The following is a 20,621-nucleotide window of genomic DNA, read 5'->3' as shown; positions in this document are numbered from 1 at the left end:
AACTAAGATCCCATATGCCGTGTGGCGTGGCCAAAAAACAAACAAAAACAAAATAATAGGGGCTTCCCTGGTGGCGCAGTGGTTGAGAGTCTGCCTGTCGATGCAGGGGACACGGGTTCGTGTCCTGGTCCAGGAATATCCCACATGCCGCAGAGCGGCTGGGCCCGTGAGCCATGGCCGCTGGGCCTGCGCGTCCGGAGCCTGTGCTCCGCAACAGGAGAGGCCACAACAGTGAGAGGCCCACATATCACAAAAAAAAAAAAAAAAAAAAGTAAAGGAAAGAGATTAAGACATTCACAGATGAACAAAACCTGAGGGAATCTGTCATCAGCAGATCTGCCGCAAAGTAGCTACTGAAGAAGAGTCCCTTGGACTAAACTGAAGAGACACTAGAAAGTAACTTGAATACAAGAAAAAATAAAGAGCAAAGCAGAGATAACTACATAAATAGAAAAAGACAGTATAAGTGTATTTTTTACTACTCTTCTCCTGATTTAAAAGAAAGGTGTATAGGGCTTCCCTGGTGGCGAAGTGGTTGAGAGTCCGCCTGCCAATGCAGGGGACACGGGTTCGTGCCCCGGTCCAGGAAGATCCCACATGCCGCGGAGCGGCTGGGCCCGTGAGCCATGGCCGCTGAGCCTGCACGTCCGGAGCCTGTGCTCCGCAACGGGAGAGGCCACGACACTGAGAGGCCCGCGTACTGAAAAAAAAAAAAAAAAAAGAAAGGTGTATAAAGCACTAACTATAAAACTGTGTTGACAGGGTTATAATGTATAATGATGTCCTTTATGTGAAAATAATAATACAGAGCAGTGGGAGGGGAATGGAGCTATACAGGAGCAAAGTTTGTGTGCATTATTGACATTAAATTGGTGTTAATCCAAAGTGGACTGTTATGTATTAAAATGTTAATTGTAATCCCTAAAAAAACAACTGAAGAAGTAGATTAACAACTATTCAAAGTATATTAGCGACTGCAACGAGAGACAAGATTGACTACAAGTGGTTACAGGGTTTCTTCTAGTGATGAAAATGTTCTGGAATTACTGGTGATGGCTGCACAACTTTGTGACTATATGAGTTATATTACCATAAAAAAAATTTAATGAAGATATACTTAAGACAGATGTGAGCCTTTCAATGTAAATTTTACCTCAAAAAAACCCCCTGAATTCTACATAATGATACCAATACTTAAAGCAGCAGGAGAAAGTTTACTGATATCTGTAATTTATTTTGAACTGAATCAAAAAATGAGATGACCTCAAGGTTAGTCGGATAAAAAGATACGTGGTAACGCAACTGTCAGTGGTAGAAACTTAGTATGAGTATCTTGGGTACTGACTGTAGAATGTCAACTTCTCTGTATATTTGAAAATATTCATAAAATTTTGAGGAAAAGAATAGTGTTCAGTAAACATTCAGATCCACCTTGTGGACTGTTCTACAACTAGCCTGAACTCTACCAAAAAAAAATGACAATTTCATGAAAGACACAAATGTAGGGAATTATAGAATAAAGGAGAAAAGAAAGACATGACAAAGGGGAAAAATCTGAATATGGGCATTAGATATTTTGAATCACTGAGAAATGTCTTGGGTATAAAGGTATTATGGCTATTTATGACAACACTGCTGTGAAGGAAATAGATGCTACAGTATTAAGCAGTGAAATACCATAAAGTTTGCAACTTACCTTCAAATGATTTAGGGAGAGAAAGTGTGTGTGCTGTGTGTGCACGCATGTGCACACCCACACATACATAAACAGATAGACAGAAGATAACAAATGTGGCAAAATGTTAACATAAATCTAGGTGAAGGATATATGAGTGCTAATACTGCTCTTTCAACTTATTTGCTGGCTTTTTATTTGACGTTTTTTCAACTTATTTGTTGGTTTATTTGAAATTTTCAAAATAAAAAAGTGGAGGGAAAGGTAGTACCAAGGTGGGTGAGAGTTAGAAAGAATATTGCCAAATTAGAATTCTCACCTCATCTCCCTCTACCCTCCCCTTCATATGCACTTAACAACACTGGTCTCCTCTCCGTCTCTCAAACGAAACAAGCTGATCACAGTTTCAGGGTCTTTGCATGTGCTGATGTTCCTTCTACTTGGAATACTCTTCGCCCAGATTTTCGCTTGGGTGTTTTTTTCTAATCATTCAAGCCTCAACTCAAATGTAACCTCAAAGAGGCTGCCCTCTTTTCTAGTCACCTTACCTAAAAGAGATGGCCATCAGGTTCTAACATTACTCAATATTTTCTTAACAATCAGTAACTGAAGTGCTTATACATTTTTTGGTTTACTTTTGGCTTTTCCTCTACTACAACATAAGCTACAGTCAAGATAGTCAGCTTTTTTGTATTTGTAGGCTGTCCTTCCTTTTCTTCCACCGCCTGTCTCCTATGATACCCATCCTTATATCCAATAAAAAACTAAACTGGAAGCAGTAAAACAAATGATAATTTTTTCTATAGGAGTAGAAGCTAGAGGAGTGAGGGGGGTACAACTGATGCTAACAGAAACTGGAGTGGGTTAAGGGACTGATACTGGACTCAAAGACAGTATGAGTACATAACAGCTATAACAACGACTGTTTACTGATACAACACCCATAAAAAGCTAGGACCTATAAAAAGCAGAACATGCAACAGGTAGATTTCTACCAAAAATTAAAATTTCCCTAACATTTGAATTAAGTTTAAAAGTCTGTGTTGTGCTAAAATCTAGAGAAATCTTAATAAACTGTAGGCTCTACTTCTTTCTACTCTTCCACTTGATTTAACTAACATTTTTCTGACCTTTTTGCCCCAATCTACCATCTGTTCTCCTTTCATTTCTACCTAATATTTCTATCTTATGCTAAATTCTATCTTTAGACTATGAAAGATGTGATCTTTGCCTTCTTTATGGCTATTTTATAAATCCTTGAAGTGGCACATATTCAAGAAAATAGTGAAAAAGAATAGTTGCAGAAAAATCTGAAGCCACGAATGAGAAGTAATAACTAAAATGATAGCTTGTATTTATTGACTGCTTATCACTTGCCAGGCTCTAAGGATTTTACAGTACTAATAACTCACTTGGTTTTCACAAAACCTTATGAGGTATTATCCCCATTTTACAGACATGTAACCTGAGATAAAGAGAAGTAAACTACTTTGACCAGTGTCATACAACTAGTAAGGCTAGAATTCAAATGAGACCAAATGATTCCACAGCCCTTGTTCTTCACTTATTGCTGCCTCTCATCATGGCATTGTAAGTCTTTACAATTTTGATGAAAATTCTGAGAGTGCTGAAATTTCAGAAGTGAGAAGGCAAATGTGTTAACTATATTAATTTTACACATTATTGAGACTGGTCCTTAAATTTGGGTGACTTTCCTTGACACAGCAGAGAGAAAAACAGGACACGAACAAATACTAACTACTTAATAAGAACACCAACTGATTCTTCCCTAATGTGTTTCCCGAAGAACACAACATAGCTGCCATAACTATCGTATTTAGAGCCACGAGGTTGGATGGAATCACCAAGTGAGGAATTACGAGAAGATAAGGGACCAAGGACTAAGTCCTGAGGCACTGAAACATTAAGAAGATGGGGAGACTTCCCTGGTGGAACAGTGGTTAAGAATCCGCCTGCCAATGCAGCGGACATGGGTTAGAGCCCTGGTCCAGGAAGATCCCACATGCCACGGAGCAACTAAGCCTGTGTGCCATAACTACTGGGCCTGCACTCTAGAGCCCACAAGCCACAACTACTGAGTCCATGTGCCACAACTACTGAGCCCGCGTGCCACAACTACTGAAGCCCATGCGCCTAGAGCCCATGCTCCACAACAAAGCCAAGCCACCACAATGAGAAGCCCGCACACCTCAACAAAGAGTAGCTCCCGCTCGCCGCAACTAGAGAAAGCCTGCATGCAGCAACGAAGACCCAGTGCAGTCATAAATAAATAAATAAATAAATAAAATTTAAAAAAAAAATTCCTATATACCTCAGGAAATGCAAAAAGAATCATTCAATGGAAGGGTGCAATGTGATTTATGCAGTTTTGACTATTTCTAAGTATTGTTCATAAAAACTTTATTATAAAAATCTAAATAAATATGCTGATAACATCAAAACCGCCAATGTATCATGTATAACTAAAGAAATATGAGTTCTTATCCTCATTAAAATACCCAGCTGCCCATAAAAAAAGTGAGTAAGGTTTTCTAACCTTTCAAAGTCACCTTGCCTTGTAAATTTTGACAACCTATACACGGCCCAGTTGTTAAGCTGTTTAGAGGTCATTCCTCTTCCATTATCTATCACTGCAACGGCAGGTTTTCCTTGTGTTTCATCAAAATGCTATGAAATAAAATAAGTTCAAAAAGATAGGAAAAGTCAAATCAATATTAAAAACAAGAAAGGTTAATATAAAAAAAGTGATTCATTGGGCTCACTCATACATTGCTGGAGGAAGTATATATTAATACAACTTTCTGAAAGGCACTTCAGCGGTATGAATCAAAGGCCTTAGAATTCTTCATGTCCTTTAACCCAGAAATTCCATTTCTCAGAATTTAGCTTGAGAAACTAATCAGAGATATGTACAAAAATCTATAAGGATACTCATCACGCCAGCACTGCTTACAATGGCAAAAATATAGGAAAAAAAATCTAAAAGTTCAACAACAGTAGACTGATAACATTATTTATATTATAGTCAATAAACCAAACTGCAGCAGTGGTATATTATATTGCAGAATATTCATGATATGGCTGTGTTTACAATGTACTATTAAGGGAAAATAAAAGATCACAAATAACAAAATGTACACTATGATCACACATACATGTATACATATATGCATAGAAAAAGGGCACGTGAAAAAATTTTAATGACTGAAGAGACATCAGATAATTATTTCTACTTTTAGTTTATCTTTCTTTCCTAATTCTTCTCCAATGAACCTGTAGTACTTCTATAAAAGGACAAGTTAAATTGCTTTAGAGTATTATTTCCTTACCAATTTGATCTGTATTCTTCTAACACCAGTGTTACGAGACGTGGCAGACAATGAATTATCAATTAATTCTGCAAGAGCAAATGCTGGAAGAGAATGAGAAACGTTATTGCTTAAATTTTCCCTCCTAAATACTTCATATAAAAGTTCAAAGTAGAAGAAACTCTGAAGTACCTTAAGCCATCACTTTTATTTTCCAAAGAGCTAGAATTAAAGTATTATCCTGATCCTAATGACACAAACATAATAAAGGCATCACCAATCACCACCAGCATAAAAAAGCAGTCACCAACCCGTACTTGCATGGCACTACACATCATGAGTCAGCCAGCCATGATTCCTGGCTTCAAGGAGTTTATAATCTAAAGACAGACATACACACATAAGAGACAAACAGAAGACCATAACCATAAAATCAAATAGTAGTCTGTGGTATGTAATTACATCATGCACAAGTCAAACGTAAGCACATTTTGAGATATAAGGACAACTATAAAGCAACTATAAAAGTGTCTATTGAGAGCTAATTTAAATACAGATATCTCACAACAGCAACTTGTGAAATGGCAGAATGTATCTGCTTAACTAACACAAAACTGCTCTTAATTTCCTACTACAAAATCAGCCTGACCTTCAGTTTATCACTGGCTCGGCATCGTTCCTAACATTCTCCTTTCTCCAGGGTCAGTACCCAAACTATTCCTCACTTTTATTCCCTTAATTAAAAGGGGGAACATAATAAATTAATGTCTCTTCCCCTGAGGCGTAACCCAACTTAAGCGTAATTAACCCACAGAGTAGCACTCCAGCAAGCACTTCCACACCCTCAACACTCAGGGGATGTCTATGTTTATAAGCTAGTTAGAAAGAAGTTACCACAAATCAGATATGTATAAAGACCTGGTGAAGGGTATTAACTAGGAAATGGAGAAGTAGGGACACTGTAGGAAATGCGAGGAAAAAGAGTTAAGAGAAACCTCAAAGAAAGAAATGAGTAGAATTTAGTATATGATTAGATATAAAGGGAGAAAGAAAAAGAAATCCAAGGTGGTTTTGAGTACTTGCTCTAGAAGACTGAATAAATGGTCATATTTTCCATAAAATTTGGAAGGAGAAAAATTTAGAAGGGAGGAAAGAAAAATTCAGTTTTAGATGCGATGCCCTATCACTATATCAAGCTCAGTGAGTAGAGGTGTTCCACAGAGCTGGAACAGACTATGCTTAATAGAGAGAGTAAAGACAGCCAGAGATAAATGCTTCATTGACACAGAATAGTTTAGGCTTGGGTAAGTTCACTTCAAGTATAAAAAGATCAACATGACTTAAAGAATTATCCACCATACAGTCAACAATAACCAGAAGTAGCATCAAAGGCACAGGAAACAGAGGCAGGGAAAGACCCAGGAATTTAATGTGAAGTTACAGAAATCAAAGCAGGAGTTTAAACAGTGATATTCTCTGCCTATTCATATAATGACAGTAGGAATGAAAACCCATATAACCAATCTGGAAGGTAATTAATCTATATCAAAAGTCTTAAAAATGAATGTATCTACTGACTCCCTGATTATACATTTAAAAACTTATCCCCAGAGAAAGAATTAAAGATTCATTCAATATGCAGATACTTAAACCCTTTCACCTAGATTTACATGTTGTTAACATTTTGCCACATGGCTCCTATGCATTTTTTAATTTAATTTTTATTTTATATTAAAGTATAGTTGATTTACAATGGTGTGTTAGTTTCAGGTATATAGCAAAGTGATTCAGTTATACATATATATAAATATATATATTCTTTTTTTACATTCTCTTCCATTATAGGTCTGTGCTATATAGTACGTCCTTGTTGATTATCTATTTTATATATAGTAGGGTGTGTATTTTAATCCCAAACTTATAATTTACCCCCCACCAAATGCATTTTTTTTTTTTTCGGTATGCGGGCCTCTCACTGTTGTGGCCTCTCCCATTGCAGAGCACAGGATCCGGATGCGCAGGCTCAGAAGCCACGGCTCACGGGCCCAGCCGCTCCGCGGCATGTGGGATCCTCCCGGACCGGGGCACGAACCCCTGTCCCCTGCATTGGCGGGTGGACTCTCAACCACTGCGCCACCAGGGAGGCCCCCGCAAATGCATTTTTGACTTAGAATATTTCCAACTTACATGGGTTTATCTGGTATAGAGGCATAAAGGAAACATAGTTTGCAATTTTAAATAGGGTGAACAAGATAAGTTTTGTTGAGAAGGTAATAGAAAAACAAGACTTGAATGAGGTGAGGGACTGAGACAGGGGCTATCCAGGCAGAGGGTCCTAAGCTGAGAATAAAGCTGGCAGTGAAGAGGAATGAACAACAAGAAGAGTTGTGGAAACAGAGTCAGAGAGATACAAAGCACAGCTTCTAAGACCATGCATGTAATTGTAAAGACGTCGGCGTTTACCCTTAGTGAAACAATCTGACTTCTCAAACCTTACGTGTACAGGCATGAAAAGAGAGAGACGAGGCCACTGTATAATCTCGGTAATCTATGATGGTGCCTCAGACCTAGTGTTACCAACAGAAGTAAAGAGAAATGCTCATTTTAAGATAAACACTGATGATAGTGCCAAAAGGATTTTCTGAAAGATTGAATGAGACAAAGAATCAATTGGATTTTTGGTTTAAGCAACTAAAAAGAACCAAAATTAATTTGGATGGAAAACTATGTGTAGTATATTCCCATCTTAGATATCCTAGTAGAGATGCCACATGGGCAAGTGGATAGACAAAACGGATTCAGGAGGTAAGTCTGGCATTATTTTCAATATTTAACTAAAAATGACCATTTCTCACTACCTCCATTTGGGAGTCACTTCCATAACTATGGTATTTAGAGCCATGAGATTGGATGGAATCACCAGTTGAGGAATTAGGAGAAGATAAGGGACCAAAGACTAAGCCCTGAAGCACTGACACATTAAGAAGATGGGGGGACTTCCTTGGTGGCGCAGTGGTTAAGAATCCATCTGCCAATGCAGGGGACATACTTCCCTTGTCTGGGAAGATCCCACATGCCGCGGAGCAACTAAGCCCGTGCGCCACAACTACTGAGCCTGTGCTCTAGAGCCCGCGAGCCACAACTGCTGAAGCCTGCATGCCTAGAGCCTGTGCTCCGCAACGAAGAGTAGCCCCTGATCGCCGCAACTAGAGAAAGCCCACACGCAGCAACGAAGACCCAACGCAGCCAAAAATAATAAATAAATAAAATAAATAAATTTATTAAAAAAAAAGAATTAGTCACAAGAACATTCAGTCATTTGTAACAATTAAAAAAAAGACTGAAATAACCTGAATGTCTAATAACAACAGTACACTGTTCAAATAAATTACGTTATCTAAATACTGTGTAACCCCTAAAACAAATATACATTGACATGCATATTAAAGATGTTCATTACATTTTAAATAAAAAGGTAGGTTAAAAAAGTATGCATTGGGAATTCCCTGGTGGTCCAGTGGTTAGGACTCTGTGCTTTCACTGCTGAGGGCCTGAGTTCAATCCACGGTCAGGGAACTAAGATCTCACAAGCCATGCAGCGCGGCCAAAAAAAAAAAAAAGGATGCATCATACAAAACCATTAAAAAAGAAAAAAAAAAAATCAAACAATATAAAGAGGTCTGAAATGATAAACACCGAAGTGTTGGTGGTAGTTACAACTGGGTGGTAGAGATAGGGATGTTCTTTATGCTCTTTTTGCTTATCTATGTTTTCTAATTTTCTACCAACTCTAATGCATATACAATGAAAAAAAATTTTAATAAGAAAGTTTATAGGGAGTTCCCTGGTGGCCTAGTGGCTAGGATTCCTGGCTTTCACTGCCAAGGCCCAGGTTCAATTCCTGGTTCCTGGTTGGGGAACTGAGATCCCACAAGCCACAGCACAGCCAAAAAAGAAGAAAAAGAAAGTTTATAATGAACATCTAAATAGTATTAAACACTTTGGCAGGGTCCAGACAGAAAAGATTCTCTAAATCAACTAGCAAACAATCCAAAGGAAGGATAAAAACTGGCAAGTAGTAAAGGTGGAAGGAAATGATAAAGAACACAAACCACTTACTTGTGCTGTTCAGCTATAAAAAATGTGCAAGATAAAACAAATATTTTCTCAACTGGGAGAGGTGTACATGAGGCCAGGAAGAATAAATCAGGAAAGGAGAGTGTACAGGAGATAGATGTGTAAGTACAAGACCTCTCATGAGTCGAAAAGGAATGAATTCTCATTCTACATTAGTTTTCAAGGAGAGGTATCTTTATTCTGAAGTAAGATGACTTAGGTAGAAAAAGAAATACACTGTGATGAAGAGACGAAGTAAGGACACTCACAAAAACTGATCACAGTCTGTGAATAAAGTAGAATGAGAGATCTTTTTTAAAGTGAAGGACTAAGACGTGTGATCAGGGGATAAAGGTGAGTGACAGTTTATCAAAATTAGTATAAATGGAATACTTACGTAAAGGATTTTGTCCTTCACTTGCATAATATTCATACATGCCACTTTTAACCAATGTGTCATAGTGAGGTAGGAAGTCAATTCGTTCTTTTGTAGCTGTTAGTAGTAACTGACTGACTGACTGTAGCAGGTACAGAGTGACTCCATCTTTAACAGTTTCATCTGTAATCAAGAGGTAACATCTTAAGTGCTAAGCTAGCATCTGAAACACAATGAATTTATAATTTTAAATATACAAACTGTATCTATGAAATGACTTTAAAAATTGTACAGGCAAATCCCCAAACAATGGATCCATCTATAAATTCAGTTGTGTTGTGTTTTGTTAAGAATATCAATGGAATAGGTTCAAATACTTCCACTCATCTGAAACACTCAATTCTTAAGTTGTCACAGAAAATCAGATGAGGAACTATATTAAAGTGGTATCAATATGAATGGAGAAGAATGATTAAATCCAAAAAGGAATCAGGCATGAAAAACTGGCAAGTCTTAGAACATAACTGGGTAAAAAAAGAAATGGAAGCATCCAAGTTGGTCAGAAGAATTAGCTTCTTAAGGGCCCAAGTAGAAGATCTGTGCTAGGTGTTGTGCTGAGCAAGGTCTCATCTTCTGTAGCCATAAATGATATCAACTCTTTTCCTATAATCTTGCTTGAAAAATATGACCTCTGCACAAACTGGATGCATATAGCTAGTTTCCTCCCCCATCCTCAAAACATCACAGTTTTTTGATGCTTATCTATCTCATAAAATAGTCATTGCTCTATGATATACCAGAACATATTAAATATAAAAGCATAAACATAACATTGCTTACCAAAATTATCACAGGTAATTTCTTTCCTACTTGTTGTTGTAATAACAAATTTTTCTTCAGGTGAAATGCCAAGTGTCTATCCAAAATAACAGAATAAAATCAATTATTATATAAAGGAAATAAATACACTATTCAAGTTTACAAAAATATGAAAATATTAATAAGGATATTATAATCTTCTAACAGTTAGTGTTACATTTATTTGAGAAATATGTCTTAATGTTCTAAAATTTTGCCTTTGCATAATTAACCACAAATCTATCTACAAATTACCTAGATTTTTCTGCTATTATATGTCACCTAGGAACACAAGTGATTAATTGAACATTTTGAAAGGGTTTAACATCAGCAGGGCTCTCTTAGAGAGATATATATATTTTATGTCAATATATAAGTAAACTTATTTGGAGCAAAGTAAACATATAATTTTATGTCAATATATAAGTAAACTTATTTGGAGCAAAGTATTAACATAACACTTATGTTCATATATATTAAATATTTAAATATGCAAAAACAAAAGTACTAGAAGAAAACAGAGGTTAATATTTTATAACACTGAGGTAAGTATAGCCACACTATGCAGGGTATCTGCATAAAGAATCTTTATATCTATTATAACCCCTTCCAAAAGTATAACTTAAAAAAATTAAGGCAACATAAATTATGGGGGGAAACTACAACAGGAAACAAAGTGTTAGCATCCTTACTTCTGTTTCAGGTAATGATGAACTAGTTAATCTAGACCAACCTTACACAGAAGATTACTAAAAAAATCTAGACTAATGATATTCAAGTCTTCAATACTGATACTAAAAACCCTACTGGTCACTACTGAAACTAACTGAGGCACTAACTCCTTACTCTGAACACTGACAAATTAAAGGCAAAGAACAAAGCATTTATCCTGTTTTCTTGTACCAATTAGATTTCAGGGTAACCATATATCTCTAATTGATGAGGCAAAGTTGTTCTTTTGCCTCATCGATTAGAGAGGCAAAGAATTCCTGCTAATAAATACAGGAGGAATGGCAATCAGAATAGCACCATCAATGAATGAACCTTAAATTAAAACTTGTTTATGGAGGAATCCTGCTGAAACCACCTGAATCCCACTAATTCAATCTTAGCATTTCTAAGAGTGGGTAAAATAGCCTTACATTATGTGCCTCCTGATATGATGTAATACGAAGTACCAGCACCACCTATGAAGTATTTTTTACTTCCCTACCCCAAAGAAGCTGAACCTAAATCTTAATTATAAGCCTTTAAAAATAACTTCTAGTTTATAGGATATGTTGAGTTAGAACAAGCTAAATTACACCATAAAGGAGCACAGACAAATCCAGAATGTGGAATATGAGAGACAAACCAACTTGATTTCTTCAACAAGTCAGTGTCAGGAAAAACAAAAAAGACTGGGGGAAGGTACTTTGCTCAAATGCTCTAAATTTTAGAAGAATTAAGAAACATAAAAAACCAAGTTCAATATAAGGACCCTGATTTAAACAAACCAACTATAAAAAAAATATTTCTGAGATAAACAAATCTGAATATGGATTGAACAATACTATTGAAAATGTTTATTTTGATGGTGTGATAATAGAAGTGCATGTTGAGTATACAGGAGTGAAGTAAACTAAGGCCTGGAATATGCTTCAAAAGGCAAAAATGAAGCTAGTGTGGTAAATACGTGGAAACTGTTGAATGTGGATGATTATACGTGGTTTCATTATACTATTATCTCTTGTGTATGTTTGAAACTTTTAATGAGAAGAATTTCTAACTTAAAATATACTATTATAGGGCTTCCCTGGTGGCGCAGTGGTTGAGAATCTGCCTGCCAATGCAGGGGACATGGGTTCGAGCCCTGGTCTGGGAAGATCCCACATGCCGCAGAGCAACTGGGCCCATGAGCCACAACTACTGGGCCTGCACGTCTGGAGCCTGTGCTCCGCGAAAAGAGAGGCCACGATAGTGAGAGGCCCGTGCACCGTGATGAAGAGTGGCCCCTGCTCACCGCAACTAGAGAAAGCCCTCGCACAGAAATGAAGACCCAACACAGCCCCAAATAAATAATAAATAAATAAATAAAAGCCATTTCTAAAAAAAAAAAAAGAGAGTTTAAAAAAAAAATATATATATATATACACTATTATAGACCAGTGGAAGAGAATAGAGAACCCTGAAACAGACCCACACATACGTACACAGGGAGCTTGGCAAATAGGGGAATGACATTACAGATTGACGAGAAAAGAATAAACTATTCAATGAATGTTACTGAGACAACTACTTAATTGTACAGAAATAGATTTTTAAAATCCCCATCTCAACATACACAATAATAAGTTCCAAGAGAACTAAAGCAGCTACATTTTAATCCAAAATTGTAGAGGAAAAATAGGGAGATCATTCTGAGAGGAGAGAGAAAGGATTTCTGAAAATACATAAGAAGTGCAAGCCATAAAGAAAAAAACTGGAAAACACGAAAAGATGCTCATCCTAGTTATCAGAGAAAATTAAAACTTTGATTATCATTCCCACAAGGCTAGTAAAAAATTTAAGTCCTGATAATATAAAGTATAGGCCTCCATTAAAAGAATCACACATGATGAAGTGGAATTTAACCCAGGGATGAAAGCATCTTTCAATATCAACAAATCAACGTGATACACCACATCAACAAACTGAAGAATAAAAACCATATGATCATCTCAATAGATGCAGAAAAAGCTTTTGATAAAATTCAAAATCCATTTATGATAAAAACTCTCCAGAAAGTGGGCACAGAGGGAACATACCTCAACACAATAAAATCCATATATGACAAACTCACAGCTAACATCATACTCAACGGCAAAGAGCTGAAATCATTTCCTCTCAGATCAGGAACAAGACAAGGATGCCCACTCACACCACTTTTATTCAACATAGTTTTGAAAGTCCTAGCCACAGCAATCAGTGAAGAAAAAGAAATGAAAGGAATCCAAATTGGAAAGGAAAAAGTAAAATTGTCACTGTTTGCAGATGACATGATACTATACATAAAAAATACTAAAGATGCCACCAGAAAACTACTAGAGCTCATCAATTAATTCAGTAAAGTTGCAGGATACAAAATTAATATACACAAATCTGTTGCATTTCTATACACTATGGAATGGAGAAAATATTTGCAAATGAAGCAACCAACAAGGGCTTAATTTCCAAAATATACAAATAGCTCATACAGCTCAATATTAAAAAAAAAAATTAAAAATGGGCAGAAGACCTAAATAGACATTTCTCCAAAGACAGACAGACAGTCAACAGGCACATGAAAAGATGCTCAATGGCACTGATCACCAGAGAAATGCAAATCAAAACTAGAATGAGGGACTTCCCTGGTGGTACAGTGGTTAAGAATCCGCCTGCCAATACAGGGGACATGGGTTCAAGACCTGGTCTGGGAAGACCCCACATGCCGCAGAGCAACTAAGCCCGTGAGCCACAACTACTGAGCCTGCGCTCTAGAGCCCGTGAGCCACAACTACTGAGCTCGCGTGCCACAACTACTGAAGCCCACGCGCCTAGAGCCCATGCTCCACAACGAGAAGCCACTGCAATGAGAAGCCCACGCACTGCAACGAAGAGTAGCCCCACTCGCCACAACTAGAGAAAGCCCGCATGCAACAATAAAGACCCAATGCAGCTCCGCCCTCAAAATAATGATAATAAATAAATTTAAAAAAACCAAACTAGAATGAGGTATCCTCGCACACTGGTCAGAATGGCCATCATCAAAAAGTCTACAAATATTGATGCTGGAGAGCGTGTGAAGAGAAGGGAACCCTCCTACACTGTTGGTGGGAATGTAAACTGGGACAGCCCCTATGGAGAAGAGTATGGAGGTTCCCTTAAAAATTAAAAAGAGTTACCATAAGATCCAGCAATCCCAATCCCACTCCTGGGAATACACCTGGAAAAGACAAACTCTCTAATTCGAAAAGATACACACACCCCAATGGACATTCCAGCACTATTTACCATAGCCAAGACATGGAAGCAACCTAAATGTCCATCAACAGATGAATGGATAAAGAAGATGTGGGGTATGTGTGTCTGTATGTGTACACACACACACACACACACACACACACAAAATGGAATACTACTCAGACATAAAAAAGAATGAAATAATGCCCTTTGCAGCAATATGGATGGACCTAGAGATTATCTTACGAAGTGACATCAGACCGAAAGACAAATATAGTATATCACTTACATGTGGAATCTAAAAAAAAAGATACAAATGAACTTACTTACAAAACAGAAACAGACTCACAAAAATAGGAAACAAACTTGGGGTTACCAAAGGGGAAAGCAGGGCAGAGGAGATAAATTAGGAGTTTGGGATTAACAGATACACACTACTAGGGAATTCCCTGGCGGTCCAGTGGTTAGGATTCGGCGCTTTCACTGTGGTGGCCCAGGTTCAATCCCTGGTTAGGGAACTACCTGCAAGACGCATAGCCAAAAAAAAAAAAAAAAAAAAAAAAAAATACAGATACACACTACTGTATATAAAACAGATAAACAACAAGAACGTACTGTATAGCCCAGGGAACTATATTCAATATCTTGTAATAACCTACAATGGAAAAGAAGTGTGTGTGTGTGTGTGTGTGTGTGTGTGTGTATGTGTGTATATATCTGAGTCAGTTTGCTCTACACCTGAAACTAACATTGTAAATCAACTATACTTCAATTTTTTAAAAAGTTCTACTAAAAAGACAGCTATATTTTGAAGGATAAAAAAATAAAGTATAGGCCTCCACATAGGGAAGGTGGATCTTACACATTTCGGATAGGCCCGAAAGTCAGTACAACCATATTGAAAAGCAATTTGGTATACTTTAGTAAAATTAAAAATACTCATATCCTATGCAATTCCACACAAGAGAAATGAAGCTATAGACATAAACTGATGGGGAAAAGATTCTATTTGTTTATAGAAATAAAAATTGTCTTCACAGATCTTAGGCTTTTGTATAATCAAGACAGTCTTTATTTCTCAGTTCTTTACTACTTTATTTCTACAATGTCCCAACTGTTAGATCATGTGGTTACATATCCTGTAGAAAAAAATACATATTTTTATAATTAAATTAAATCTTTAAGATCTATGTACATCTGAAAAGTATTTATATATATATCATACAATCTCTCCATAGTTTTATTATTCAATTAAGATAAATAAGCTATCTTTTTTCTCTGCTTTATCTATAATCCTTTATAAAAATTATTTCTCAAATTCATAACTTCTCTAAATATTTTATAGCTCTGGTATTCGACAGACATAAATTAAATATTTTTACATTATTCATTATGCTTTTATTCAAGATGTCATACTCTTCTCTCTCCAATTTTTGGTCTAAAAATCTATCTTATCAGATGTAAACTAAAGTCTTCCGTGTATCTGTACTCACCTGGCGTTGAATACAGATACATTTCCTCTGCCTTTCTCTATATGAAAGCAGGATGACATTCTATTTGGGCAAGAGTCGTAACTGGGCTTTTTCATTTTTATAAGAGCACTTCAATTCCTCCTTTTTCTGGGTTAATGTTAAAGCATATGGATCTTCCAAAGTACCAGCCCTACATGTCTTTAGGTTAGCTTCAAACTATCTGCTGCCCAACTTCTCTCAAAAGCCAATTTTAAGAAATATTTATGAAGGGCTAACTAACTTGTAGTCCATAAAATCCTGACTACTTTAAACTTCATCAATGGATTAGGTCACTCAGAAGTTATATAGTTCAATGCATCTCTCTGAACAAAAACTAGCCTTTAATGATGTGCTTTGGTATTATATCCAGTCGCTCTGTCCCTGAACCACACCAAAACCAGGAACACCCATATTGCACTTGGGCGAGAAATCTCTACAAAAATTTGGGTGGTAACTGCTTAAAGCAGGCTGCAATACCCTAAACAACACACAGCGTACCTTGCATTAAAAGACAAGATAAGAAGAGCCTCTCCTATCTCTAAGAATGTTGTCCATTTTATCAGGATTTGTGAGGAATCTAGGGAGAAATTTTTCTCAAATCAAAGTTTTGCATCGTTAGCAGCTGGAATGTTTTTATTTTATAGACATTGTGGATTTTGTATCAATTACCTTTCCTTCTTTGTTTTGACGCCCAAGAAACTCAAAGCTGATTTCATGGCTCAGCACTGGTATATGCTTTAATCAAATGAACTTCCACTTACTAGTTCTCCTCAGGTTACTTTTCTACTCTTTCCTGCATCTACCTTCTTTTACCTTTTTTCTTTTCAACTTTTGGAATTTTTAACGTAATATAGCTTATGTACAAATTGTGTTTGAAGGAACAGATTGATTCATTTAACTAAACGCTATAAACCAACTATTAGGTAAGGCTCCTACCTTCAAGAAGCAGAGACTATTTTTTAAGTATGATGGTATAACAAGTGCTATAGAAGGGTGACAAGGAATAGTGGAACCACACAAGAGAAGGAGTAGGCATTTCCTCAAAATTAGGGGTGGAGAGGAGGGTTTGCACATATGGGTCTTAATGCCTGGGCATATTAAGAACTAGCCAAAAAAGTTATTTTCTAATCTTTGATTCTGCAAGGTCACAAGGGCTCAAGTGAGTCAATAACTGCTTATCACAAGTGTAAGGGCTTCTGCCAAATCCACCTTTTCCTCTTCCTTCCTCTTGATTGCTCCTCTTTTCTACAAAGTGCGCTTTCCCCAAATAACGTTTTAGGACCCATAATACTTTTTAGCACTACAAAACACTTATTAGTTTGTTTTCAGTTTTAATGAAAAACTTTAATTTAGTGCACTATCTGCCTCTTCCCCTAAAACGGAAAATGAAGCCTTTAGTAAATAGTGTGGACATTGTGGAGATTGTTTTAAAAAAATACAAGCTTTAGAATCAAACAGACCTAGATTCCAATCCCAGTTTCATTGCTCATGAACTGTATAAACTCAGACTTCAATCAGTAACTTATTTCAGTTCTTCATGTCTGTAATGGGGACAAAGTTATGGGATTAGGTGGCATAATCTAATGATGTTTTAAATTCTCAAAAAAAAAAAAGTTAGCCTTCCTTTTTTTACTAGTTCTTCCCTCCCACTTCTAATCAAATTTAACCTTCTCTGTTCCAGCAGGAAAAAGTGGGAAGGAGAGGAAAAGAATTAGTCAAAGAAAATATTTTCCTTGTTAAAATACTGAAGGAATGGAATGAATATATCTGTTCCCTATAACAAAGAACATCATTTGAGGCTGAGTGGAATAACAAAAAGAACTTGGCTTCTGGGTTTGAATTCTAATTTTTGTACTATCTGTTTGACTTAAGTGAGTCACCATCTCCAAAAGTGAGTTTCCACTTCCGTAATAAGAGGTTATTATACTCTTCCCCTATATATGTAACAGACTTACTGACACTTCTCATATGGGAGAATTATTTCTAGAGGGAGGGTAGATTAGTACAACCTTTCTGAAAAACAATTTAAAAATACGTATCAAGAGCTTTAAAAATATTCCTGACCTTTGATCCAGGAATCTCACTTCTAAGATTCTAAACCAAAGAAAAATAAAGACATAAAAGACTATGCATATAAGGGGAAAGAATTTAAAAAAGAATATATATATATGTAACTGAATCACTGTGCTGTACACCTGAAACTAACATGACATTGTAAATCAACTATACTTCAATGTTTTTAAAAAAGGAGGAAAAAAAAGTTTAAAAAACAAAATAAAATAAATCTCCAAAAAAAAGACTATGCATTCAAACATGTTTATCATGGCATTGCTTAAAATTGGAAGTAATGTAAACGTCAACAAAAAAGAGAGATCTGGTTATGTAAACAGTGGTACAAAACAGACCACTTCGATTATGAAGACTTGCATTAAAACAGAAAAATACTGACAATATTAAGTGAAAAAAATGGCATATAGACATGTATTACGGTTATTTAAAAATGGGGGGTGAGGGTAAGGATACAAAGAAATAACTCCAAGTGCTAACAGTGGTTATAAATTTCACAGTGAGTAAAAGGTTTACTTTTTTCCCTCTGGTTCCTTATTTTCTTTAATGTGCTGATAGTTTAGAATCATTTTTACATGTCATGACTTTAAATCATTTACATATAATCAATATAAATATTTTATATAATCAACTACAAAAATAATAAACATGAAGAGTTTCCTTTCCCTGATGCATATAAAACATTCATCCAAAAAAAAGAGCATTCATTCATTCACTTTTCAAAGACATGGGAATCTGCTATAACCATACACAGAATGAACTTCTGAGTTTATAAAGTTTTGTCTCCATTCTAATTTGGCCATTTACTATGTGCCAGGCACAATTCCAGATGCTGGGAATACAGAACAAATCAAAGTCCTTCCTCTCAAGTCGTTTTTTCCCCTGAGTCTTGATTTCAATTATTTCAGCAACTAGTATACAGAGTTAATAGCACAAAAAACATCAGCCTGCTCAAGTTAAAACACTGCTTCACACCAAGTCCTTTTTCCTTGGAAGCTAAGTGTTCTCTATCGCTTAAAAAGAGCCCCAAGTGGTTAATGCAGCTGACGAATATACCCCTTCTTTGAAGCTCGAGCACCAGCAACACCTCAGATCTAGAAAAGACTTCCCAGTTTAAAGTAGGACTTTGCCTACATAATCATTAACTTTTAAAGCAAACTAGTACAGGGAGTATATAGGTCCTTTGGTGTTCCGCAGATACCCTCGGACACCATTTGAGTGGTTCAGGAACTCCCAGGGGGCTGGGGGATGCAGGAAACCAAAAGGGCAGCTCCACCTGCTAAGCTCTCTAGATCAAGTGCTTCCACTACGGAAGGACCCCGCCAGGGCGGGCCTGCAAGCCTTCTTGACAGAACGACCCAGGAAATTACTGCATCACTGAACGAACCTGAGAAAAATCGACTCCAGGAATTTAACAACTTCTATCACAACACTCCTAACAGAGCCATCGGGGAGAACTCCGCTCTCTTCTTTAAAAAAACAAAAACAAAAACAAAAGTTCCACCCGAAAGAGAAACAAGTGGCTTTCCCGACTGGAAGAAGAGCTGCACGGCCTCAGAGGCTAAGGTCGCCCCGGGCCCATGCAACCCGCGGTACCAAAGTCTGGGAGGCGCGACCCCCGGAACAGGGCCGGGGCAGAGGGAGGCCCACCAACCGCCGGCTCCGCACTCCAAGGCCCGCGCCCGGACCGGCCCCAGGCTTCGCCGCCCCTCTCAGGCATGGCGGGCACCCGGGAGGGAGAAGCCAAAGCCGCAGGACCGGGGCCGAGTGACAGGTTTATTGCCCCCAGTGAGCAACTTGGTCTTCTCGTCACTCTCCCAACCTCAACTCTACCCGCGCATCCCTCCTTAGCGTACCTGACACACTGAAGCGCGGAACGCCGCAAAGTCCGAGCGCTCCGTGACCTGCAGCGCCCGGTCCCCGAGCTCCGACTCCTTCTCGCGCCGGTCAAACAAGTACACCGTCCTGGAGCCGTCGCCTCCGTCGCCCTCTCCGGTCCCCACCGAGGGCCCGCCGTCGTCCGCCGCTGCCATATTGGGGAAGAGGAGAGAAAACAGCAGCGCCGGCCCCTGCGGCCGTCGCGCTAAAGGCCGAGGTACGGGCTCCGCGCGGCGCCTTCAGCTCCAGCCCCCGGGGCGGCACAAGGCCTCTACCCCGGCGCACTCAGCTCCTCCCTTGGCGGCGGCGGCGGCCGAGCAGCCGCAGGCGCGAGGATCACCCGGGAACCGATTCGAACGAGCTCCTACCCGTACACCACGTCACTTCCGCGGCCCGCCGCTCCCGCAGAGGAGGGGGCGCGCGGCGCGCTCCTCGGAAGGCCTGGTCCCGCGCCCGCTGCCGCCCAGGCGAAGTCGCAACGCTACCCGCAACCAGGCCCGCCGCCTGTAGCTGTGGCGCAGGAGAAAGAGGGGCCGCCGGCGGCGCGCAGGAGGCGGGGCGAATCCGGCAATCCGCGCGGGCCGGGGCGGGCCTTCGGAGCCCGCTGCCCGGGGCCCGCCCCTTTCGCCCTCGCGAAGTTGGAGGGAAGCGCGGTCCCTAGCGGGCGGCGGCACTCTGAGGGAGCGATCCGGTATCCGAGGCGGGAGAGCGTATCCCGCGAGCGGCGGGGGGAGTCTTCCGAGGGACTGTTTTCTCCCGGCCCAGAGGGTCCTGGTACCTTCCCGCCTCTCCATAACCCCGACAGAGCCTATCCGGCTTCGAGCTCCTGGCGCCGCAGCAACGGCTGCGAC

General features: G+C 38.6%; 1 protein-coding gene across 1 annotated transcript in view; it reads right to left on the bottom strand.

Annotated features, from left to right (window-relative positions):
* SMCHD1 (structural maintenance of chromosomes flexible hinge domain containing 1) overlaps nt 1-20,273 on the bottom strand; it is a 128,846-nt gene extending 108,573 nt beyond the window's left edge. Inside the window, exons 1-5 of the mRNA XM_067699586.1 lie at nt 19,749-20,273; nt 10,337-10,412; nt 9,518-9,679; nt 5,026-5,108; nt 4,233-4,363 (exon numbers count right to left, since the gene is read on the bottom strand). Of these exons, the coding sequence (XP_067555687.1) occupies nt 4,233-4,363; nt 5,026-5,108; nt 9,518-9,679; nt 10,337-10,412; nt 19,749-19,925 (629 nt within the window). The 5' untranslated portion in view covers nt 19,926-20,273. The remainder of the gene's footprint in view (nt 1-4,232; nt 4,364-5,025; nt 5,109-9,517; nt 9,680-10,336; nt 10,413-19,748) is intronic.
* Between the last annotated feature and the right edge of the window lie 348 nt (nt 20,274-20,621).

Source organism: Pseudorca crassidens, chromosome 12 (assembly GCF_039906515.1).
Source record: "Pseudorca crassidens isolate mPseCra1 chromosome 12, mPseCra1.hap1, whole genome shotgun sequence".
Taxonomy (NCBI): domain Eukaryota; kingdom Metazoa; phylum Chordata; class Mammalia; order Artiodactyla; family Delphinidae; genus Pseudorca; species Pseudorca crassidens.
Note: the sequence above shows the minus strand (reverse complement) of the source record. Positions and strands in the feature narration are given on the sequence as shown.